General features: G+C 38.5%; 2 protein-coding genes across 2 annotated transcripts; one reads left to right on the forward strand and one right to left on the reverse strand.

Annotated features, from left to right (window-relative positions):
- LOC104814048 (pentatricopeptide repeat-containing protein At1g11290, chloroplastic) lies at positions 1–2,862 on the forward strand. The gene has a single exon (XM_010541892.2). The coding sequence runs from the start codon at positions 177–179 to the stop codon at positions 2,604–2,606; it is 2,430 nt and encodes an 809-aa protein (XP_010540194.1). The 5' UTR covers positions 1–176; the 3' UTR covers positions 2,607–2,862.
- Positions 2,863–3,261: 399 nt separating this feature from the next.
- Positions 3,262–6,667, reverse strand: LOC104814049. Its single transcript, XM_010541893.1, has 3 exons — positions 6,299–6,667; positions 4,247–4,602; positions 3,262–4,160 (listed from the first exon to the last, which is right to left on the reverse strand). The coding sequence occupies exons 2-3, from the start codon at positions 4,598–4,600 to the stop codon at positions 3,600–3,602; spliced, it is 915 nt and encodes a 304-aa protein (XP_010540195.1). The 5' UTR covers positions 4,601–4,602; positions 6,299–6,667; the 3' UTR covers positions 3,262–3,599.
- Between the last annotated feature and the right edge of the window lie 3,314 nt (positions 6,668–9,981).

Below are 9,981 nucleotides of genomic sequence, written 5' to 3' on the forward strand. Positions count from 1 at the left end.
CATTCTCACATATCTTCTACAATAAGAAACGAACTCAGCCATTAATGATAATGTCTTCTACTTCAGAGAACGAATCGATGTCCTTTTCCGGCGAATTTGTCTCTTAGCGGCAAAAGCCAGTACACAAAAATCTGGAGAAAAACCCGCAAGACGATGAACAGAGAAACAACAACGATATGAGCTCTCAACTGGTGCAGGCTTCTCCAATTTCTCCGCCGTTGCCAAATCATCATCATCATCGTCATTTCCTTTCTCAAAGAACATACATTCCTTCCAATGTCTACGAGCACCCAACTGCTCTCCTCCTGGAGCAATGCTCTTCTCTGCAAGAACTTCGTCAAATCCTCCCTCTCATCTACAAGAACGGTCTTTTTCACGAGCACTTGTTTCAGACAAAGCTTGTCAGCTTGTTCTGCCGTTACGGCAGCTTGTCCGAGGCTGTCCGTGTTTTCGAACCGATTGACGACAAGCTCGACGTTCTTTATCACACCATGCTCAAAGGGTATGCTAAAATCTCGGATTTGGATGACGCTGTGAAATTCTTTGTCAGAATGAGGTATGACGATGTTGAGCCCGTTGTGTATAGCTTCACTTATCTGTTGAAAGTCTGTGGAGATGAGTCGGAGCTTAGGAGGGGAAAGGAGATTCATGGGCAGTTGGTGAAGAGTGGATTCTCTTCGAATTTGTTCGCCATGACTGGGCTTGAGAATATGTATGCAAAGTGCAGGCAGATATACGAAGCTTGTAAGGTGTTCGATAGAATGCCTGAGAGAGACTTGGTTTCTTGGAACACCATGGTTGCTGGGTATTCACAGAATGGTTTTGCAAGGATGGCGTTGGAAATGGTTTCTCGAATGTGCGTGGGGAATCTGAGGCCTAATTATATCACTGTTGTTTCTGTTTTGCCTGCTGTCTCGAATTTGGGGTCTTTGAATATTGGAAAGGTGATCCATGGATATGTTGTCAGGGCTGGATTTGATTCTCTCGTGAATATCTCGACGGCTTTAGTTGATATGTATTCAAAGTGTGGATCTTTGGCCACTGCTCGACAGCTCTTTGATGGGATGTTGGAAAGAAATGTCGTTTCCTGGAACTCGATGATCGATGGGTATGTGCAGAATGAGAACCCTAAGGAAGCGATGATGATTTTTCAGAAGATGTTGGACGATGGGGTGAGACCAACTGATGTCTCTGTCATGGGAGCTTTGCATGCTTGTGCTGATCTCGGGGACCTCGAAAGAGGGAGGTTCATTCATAAGTTGTTAGTTGAGTTGGATCTCGATAGAAATATTTCGGTAGTGAACTCTTTGATATCCATGTATTGCCGGTGTAAGGAAGTCGATATTGCAGCTTCTATATTTGGGAAATTGGAGAGCAGAACACTTGTATCTTGGAACGCGATGATATTAGGTTTTGCACAGAATGGTCGTGCTATCGAAGCTATGAATTGCTTCCATGAGATGCAATCTCGGAACATAAAACCGGATACATTCACATTTGTGAGCGTCATCACTGCTCTAGCAGAGTTGTCAGTCACTCGTCAGGCAAAGTTGATGCACGGGCTTGTGGTCAGAAGTTGTCTCGATAAGAACGTTTTCGTGATGACAGCTCTAGTCGACATGTATGCCAAATGCGGAGCTATTACAACCGCGAGAATCATCTTTGACATGATGAATGAGCGTCATGTGACAACATGGAACGCGATGATAGATGGATACGGGACACACGGTATCGGCAAATCTGCTGTGGAATTGTTCAAAGAAATGTGTAAAGGCACCATCAAACCAAACGGTGTGACGTTTCTCTCTGTGATCTCTGCTTGCAGCCACTCGGGTTTGGTGGAGGAAGGTCTTAAATACTACCAAATGATGAAGGAAAACTATTGCATAGAACCCACGATGGACCACTATGGAGCCATGGTTGACCTTCTGGGTCGAGCTGGACGGTTAAACGTAGCCTGGGACTTTATAATGAAGATGCCTGTTAATCCAGCTATCAATGTATATGGAGCCATGTTGGGCGCTTGCCAGATTCATAAAAACGTCGAGTTTGCAGAGAAAACGGCTGAAAAACTGTTCAAATTGAATCCGGATGATGGCAGGTACCATGTACTTCTTGCAAATATATACCGCACTGCTTCGATGTGGGAAAAAGTAGGACAAGTGAGAGTGTCGATGTTGAGACAAGGGCTCCGTAAAACACCCGGCTGTAGTATGGTCGAGATAAAGAACGAGGTTCACAGCTTTTTTTCCGGGAGCACGAGGCATCCCCAATCCCCGAAGATTTATGCTTTTCTCAAGAAGTTGATGAACGAAATCAAGGGCTCGGGATACGTACCCGACACGAATTCAGTCCATGATGTCGAACATGATGTCAAGGAGCAGTTGCTGAATAGCCATAGCGAGAAGCTGGCTATAGCATTTGGGCTACTGAACACAAGCCCGGGCACGACCATTCACGTGAGGAAAAACCTGAGAGTTTGCAGAGATTGCCACAACGCCACCAAGTACATTTCCCTCGTGACTGGCCGGGAAATCATTGTAAGGGACACTCAGCGGTTTCACCATTTCAAGAACGGTTCCTGCTCATGCCGAGATTACTGGTGAAACAGCGACGAAACAGATCGAAGATTGGATATGAGGCAGAGAACCACACATATCTGGTCGATCCATTTCTAAATGAGAAGGTATATATAATCAAGTTCATGAAAGAGATAGATCAGTTCTTTGTAACATTAGTCATGTAATGTCAGGGGCCAAGGTTAAACCAAGGATTTCAAAAGCAACCTCTAGGAAAGACCTCAAGTTTCTCATCTTTGCAATTTGATTGCACGAGCAACAGTTGGAATTCTGTTTTCTTTTCTTCAGGGGTGTTCAAACAAACCAAATCGGTCTGGATAAAACCAAAGTAAACCGAACCCAATTCTATTTCAATTATTTACTATAGCAATTTATTGGGACTGTGGGACTGACATTAATCCAAAGAACATAACAAACTTTTGCATTTAACTGAGATAGCCAAGACAGAGGTATCCAACCCAATTATTTCAAATACCAAAGAAAACCGAACCCAAGTCTAACAAAATTTGATTTCAGTGTATTAAGTAATATTTTATTGCGATTGAACTAAAACCGAGAACCGAACCGGAATCAACATTCACTTTTAATTTTGATTGAAATGAACCTAACCAAACCGAATATTACTTTTAACTTAGGTTTCTTTGACCCGATCAATCCGGATACTGAATAACACACACCAAAATCAAACCTAAAACCGGATTGTGCTTCAAAACACCACCATTTTAGGGTTTAACATCAAATGAGAGTTTCAGACAATATCCAGTGATCCTTAAAACCCTAAATAATACTACTGATGTTCTGACCAAAATCCGACAGGTCCCAATGTTTAACCTTTTGCGCTACAATGGCGCAGACATGTGATTTTCAACTGTTTCTCTACAACAGCCGATTTCAGCCCCTAATTTTCACCATTTGAAATCCATCATCTGTACAGTGTTCCCCCCAAAAAATATATAGAATCAGATGAACTTCTTTGTCTTCCTTGAGAATCCTAGACTATACCGAAAAACCGTTCTCGAGTTACTTCCACCACCAAAACTGTCGAAACAAATATACTTTCCTCATCCGCGGATTGTACGCCAAGAAAGCCCGAGCTTTTATTGGATCCGCATTCAGATATTCGAATGCATACATCTGTTTAGCCTCGTCCAATCCATCGATCTCCATCACAGCTTCTAGGAGTTCTGAAGCATTGATCGAAGCTCGGGTTTGGTCCATTGCATCAGCCAGACGCCGAATGCTAGATGCCACTGCTAACATTGCCTCTTGAAATGCATCTGAACTTCGAGGTCTTTTAAGAGGTTGTCTAGTCGGATGCGGAGGAAGAGGGTCTTGACCATTTTCGTGCATATATTCTTCTGAACCTGTGTATGATTCCGTCCCGTCTGTATCACTTGCATCTTCTGAACTTGGTAAAGGGAGCGAAACAGAGTCGTCATCGAAGTTTTTCATGTCATTGATATGGTTTCCATCCTTCATCCTAGCCCATCGGCTCGGGGCTTGATAGTTACCGCATACTATTCTAAGCTCGTCGTACATCTCAATCTGCTTTCCCCGGAATGCTTTTGCATCGGGGTGGACCTGTCCAATCATTTCAGATCTATCAGTTGTTTACAGGGCACCATATGCATTAAAAGAGATAATTGATGACAGGACGGTATACTTACAGAAATATATCTCTTCCAGAGCTCATCGCTTTCACATTCAATCATTTTCGTGTTTGGGTTCCACCAAAATCCATCTTGGCTAAGTATGTCCTTCATTACCTTGTACCTTTTCTTGATGGTCTTAAGACGATTAATGACTTTTTGGTTATTCAAGTTCAGGTTAAAACGAGTGTTAACAGCAAAGCAAGCAGCAGTGTATGCATTCTCGTTGAAACACTTGTCGATTTTGTTCCCATTCTTTGCTTGGACAGCCAAAGCTTCGATCAGACACTTATCCATTGCGATGGACCATACAACATTTCTTCCTTTATGCTTCACCTGTCTCCTCTGTCCTTGCAAGCCATACTGCTCCATTCCTAATTCAGAGAAATTAAAATTATGGGCGTAACACTTTAGAACAAGTTTGGCCACCATCTATCTTGAGCAGCCAGTGGAAACTTTTAAATGAAACATCAGTACAAATAAAGGAACAGATGATAATATCATGCATAACCCATAGCACTGTATCACTAAGCAAACTACCTTGGATAATTATGCTCATATCAGCCAGTAAAGACAGTTAAAATTACTATATGCTCAGACCCGCATCTTCAGCTGTGTTGGTTGAGACATGATTAATGTGCCACCTACTCTGTGGTGAGTTTGAATCCAAACATAAAAAAATATGAACCAAAAACCCTGATTTGAGCCCAATAAAGGGCACCTGAGGACAGTCCAATCGAGGATTGAAATGCTAAATCAATCACCCTTCATACTCACTAACACATATGAAAACCAACATATCCATCAACATAACTGAGTACTAACATTTTTTAATAATCAATTTGTTGGAAATACCATCACTAAATTGCCAAACTCACAGGACTTGCGGCACTTGCCGCAAACAAACATCAAGGAGTAGCGACGTAAACTGCCAAACGCTGAAACTCCTAATACATGGAAACAACTAGATTTTGTTTCTTCAGCAGAAGTAAAGAATTAGACAAGTAACATCAAGAAACTGCATAATCAACGATGGGGTATACATATCTCCAGTGATATAAAATAAAAGAAAAATAACTATAATACAACCCAAGAATATTCAGAATCCTTCTTCATCCTTCATTTATTTTCCCTGCCTACAAGGCATAAGCAACCTAAAAGTATTTCAAAATTGAACAATGACCGGTAAGACTTAATAAAGCCAAAACAACTCTAATAAGCTGATTAGCCCATTCGAATGAGAAGATCATTAGTGTCTTTTTTTTAAGAAGGGAACTACATGCAATTATTTCCCATGAACAGGACAGAACTCTAGACATCAGGTAAATAGGATAAGCTACCGAGTTCTTTTGTGTCAGCATCTAGCTTGGCCTAAACAAGACGAGATTACGATGAAGACCACTGATATGTTTGAGACATGCAGCCTGCGGGTGAGCTCTAGCAAATCAACTTCACTTTTATTAACGCACCGGATATTATACCTACATTGTTTGGAGGTTCTAAGAATGCATAGCTTCATGTATATAGGCAGCAATCAACCGCTCAAATAATCCGTTACTCATTTCACAGAACAAACATCGAATTCAAGACCCTATCGAATCATGAAATTAACTACAGGTATAGCAGCTAGTTAATGGCTGCAGAACATGCGAAGCTCATTTTCTACAGTTCATATTTTACATCCAAAAAGCAGCAATCCCCATGTTTCAATGTCTAACCGATTGAAAATTGAAACCCAAAGATACAATACAACACAGAGCTAAGCCTACGAACGGAGAGTGAATGTGGGAAATCAAAGCTTCAATGATAAGAATCGCGAGTTCTCAGTGGCTCAAAAAAGAAATGTAGAAATGAGCAGTGAGCACAAACCAAATAACACTCATCTCTGTTTCCGACATTGGAAGAGCTCAAACTAATTCACCAACAAAAACTACAGTATAAAATTATCAGACGCAGTAAGATTCTAGCTCAATAAGCTGAACTGCGAACACAAAAATCCACCGAAACGTAATCAACAAGAGATTGCAACAGTGAAGACGACGATAACGAGAGAGAATGGAAGTCGCATACCTCCGTAAAACGTATCGATGGAAAACGCAACTCAGATCGCCAATGAACGCGAAATCTGGTGGCGAAGAAGACGATGGAGAAGATTCGGAAGCGTCATTGGAGAAGGACAAAAGTTCTCGAGTTTTAGGGTTTGTTTGTTTTCCCTTTAACTTTTTTTTAGTTTCTGGAAAAGGGAGCACAAGAAAAATTCGAGAAAAATGAGAAAAGAAATTTTCCCAACCCCACCCAAGCACTTTCTCGAAGACCATGCGCGTCGAGAGAAAATTTGCCCCATCGGCGCTTTGACGATACGGTGCGTTTGAAGCCCTTTGAAATTGACGACGAAGATATTATTTTCTTGCTTTTTCCGGGAAAATTTCTCTGGACTTCTTTTTTTCGTTCCTTTACAATTAATTTTTTTTCCCCCAGGTGAGGCTTTTATGCGGTGCTCTGAGACGGTGTTTTGAGACACGTGTAATATAATAATAACGATAATATCACTAATAAATCATGACGTATATACACGATGTGTATCATATATATTGAATGATATCGATTGATGTTAACTGTAAACCGTTTTATCATAACTTATTTATAATAAATTAGATTGATTTTTTATAAAAAATATTTGAATGTACAATAAATAAAAGAAGATATTAAAAAAATAATATTGAATATTTTTAGTCATATATAAGTCCTTTATCATAATAAAAAATAAAGAAAAAATTTCCAAAAAATACTAAACTTTTCAATTTTGATAAAAAAATACTAAATTTTATTTTTTATCAAATAAACATTAAACTTTTTAAACGAATCTAAAAAATACTAAATTTTTTTAAGTGATACAAAAAATATATGAACTTTTATACGATTATAAAAAAAAAATTTTAGTGATCCAAAAAAATACATGAACTCTTTTCGATTGTAAAAAAACTAAATAAAATAATATGACGTATTTGCATCTCGTTGTGTCATGTCGGTCATTTTGTTTATTTTGATAATCGTAGAAGAGAAGTGTTTGTTTTGTAAAACTTAAAAAGTTTAATATTTATTTGATAAAATAAAAAGTTTAGTGTTTTTTTGTCAAAATTTGAAAGTTGGGTGTTTTTTTGGGATTTTTCCAAAAATAAATATACAAGTCCTATAGCAATAAAAATTTCTGACAATATTAAGTTTGCTCTTATTTCTTTACCAAAAAAAAGTTTGCTCTTATTTTTGTTTCGATTTAGGATAAACTTGGAAAAAAAACTTCTAAGTTTTTTTTTAAATTAGAAAAAAAACATGTGTTTAATTAGTTATTTTAAACCATTAATTATAGCTTTAAATTAAAAAAAACAAATTTGTACATTTTTTTATTGATTTAAGATGATGAACACATATAAATATACGGTGTAAGTGTAGGATTAGGGGGAGGATTATTCGAATGAGGGAGGAGAATTATTTAGTGTTTAGGATTTTTTGAGGAGATTAGGAAATATTTGGAAGAAGAAAGAATTTGAAGATTTTTGGAAGAGGAAATGAATTTTTTTTCTCTTCAAATTTGCTTGATTTTAAACTCCATACAAACACACATATTTATACTACAAACCCACACCTAATTGCATATCTAACTCACTTATTAAACACATTTTTATCTAATTTTCTTCCACACATATTCTACACATTACTAACTACCTCACTAAACTACAATTTCATCACATTTTTACACATCTTCCATATTAATAACATTTTCCATAAAACTTACCAAAATATTTAATTGATTTTTAAAATCAAATTTAATTTCAACACTCCCCCGTAAATTTGATTTTGGTGACTCCGAGCGCGCTCCTGATCCTTTCGAAATCTTCTCGTTTCAATCGCTTCGTAAAGATATCTGCAATCTGGTCATGAGACTTGACATATTGAAGTTCCACCTCCTTCTTTGCAATATATCTTCTAATGTAATTGATTCTTGCTTGATTTGGATTCCGAGATAATACGCCATCAACCCAATATCAGTCATCTCGAATTCTTTGGTAATTTGCCTCTTAAATTCCTCGAACAACAACAGATTATTCCCGGTGAAGATTAAATCATCCACATACAGGCACACAATCAACATATCTCCTCCATGAATTTTGATGTAGAGGGCATGCTCGTATGGATATCCACTACAAAAAAAACCTCAAATTCCAACCGGCAAATCCGTTGGAAAGGGTCGAAAATCCGTTGGAATTCAACTTTTCCAACGGATTTCCAACGGATTTATCCGTTGGAATATCGTCGTTAGAAATCGGTGTCCGTTGGAATTCCGTGGCAAATTCCAAACGGAATTCCAACGCCCTCATCCGTTGGAATATTTCAACGGATTTCCAACGGTTTTTCCGTGGTATATTTTCAACGGAATTCCAACGGATTTGTTCGTCGGGATATATCAACGGAAATTCCAACGGACATCCGTGGCTATTTTCCGACGGGACCGTTAGAATATCCGTTAGAAATTTTCCAACGGATTTACAACGGTATTTGCCACGGATATCCGTTAGAATATCCGTTGGAAACGCCGTCGAAATGTTACAACGGTATTTACAACGGCCGTCCGTTGGAATTTAAAATTATTTCCAACGGCGATCCGTTGGAATAACCGTTGGAAAACATAAAAAAATAAATAAAAAAATAAAATAAATATTTAAAAATAAAATAAATATTTTATTTATTTTATTTTTAAATATTTATTTTATTTTTTTATTTATAGTGATAGAATTTCGGCATGGATCAGAGATATATCACATGGACCTGGAAGAAAAGTCATTTGCTGGCCGATAATGTTCACCCGAGGATACACGTTTCACACTTACGATCATGGGATACATAAATCCACGTTCAATTACGGAGTTTGTATAAAAAGCGGGTCATCGGAAGATCCTGATTTCTTTGGGGTTCTTCGTCAGATTTTCCAACTCCAGTATCCAGGATTAGTCGGGTTGAAAACAATCATATTCAGATGTGATTGGTTTGATACAACGTCGGGACGCGGCTCACGGAAAAATCGATGGGGAGGTATTGACATAAACCCGAAACGTTCATATGCAAAGTACGATCCTTTTATACTTTCAGATCAGGCAGACCAGGTATGCTTCATTCCATATCCGAAACATTCTGCGACATCGGTGAAACGGTGACGGGAAGATCAATGGTCGGCTGTTTTGAAGATTAACCCACGAAGATTAATTATCGTGGATTCGTCGTCGACAACACAAGATCTCGATGAGCCCATGCAAGAGCAACTCGAAGATCCGGTTCTTCCCATCCGACTAGATGATGATTACGATGAGACACTTGCACTTCCTGACATAGACGACGAGTTACTTGATGATTCGTTACACATACAAGACGATATAGACGAATTCGTTTCGGACCATGATACAACTCCGGATGATGAAAGTGATGAAGATTCTATATAGACTTATTTGTTTTTATTGTTTTCATATGTATTTGTATTTTGAAAAATCTATCATATTTTTTTTATTTTTTTTAAAAAATTGTAAAATTCCAACGGACATCCGTTGGAATCCAAGCGCACCAATTGAATCGACACCAGAATTCCAACGGACACCCGTTGGAAAATTCCAACGGACGACCGTTGTAATTGTTGAAACATTGAATCCGCTGATAAATTCCAACGGATGCCCGTTACATTCTTCATTTCCAACGGGCATCCGTTG

Source organism: Tarenaya hassleriana, unplaced genomic scaffold (assembly GCF_000463585.1).
Source record: "Tarenaya hassleriana unplaced genomic scaffold, ASM46358v1 Cleome200, whole genome shotgun sequence".
Classification (NCBI taxonomy): Eukaryota; Viridiplantae; Streptophyta; class Magnoliopsida; order Brassicales; family Cleomaceae; genus Tarenaya; species Tarenaya hassleriana.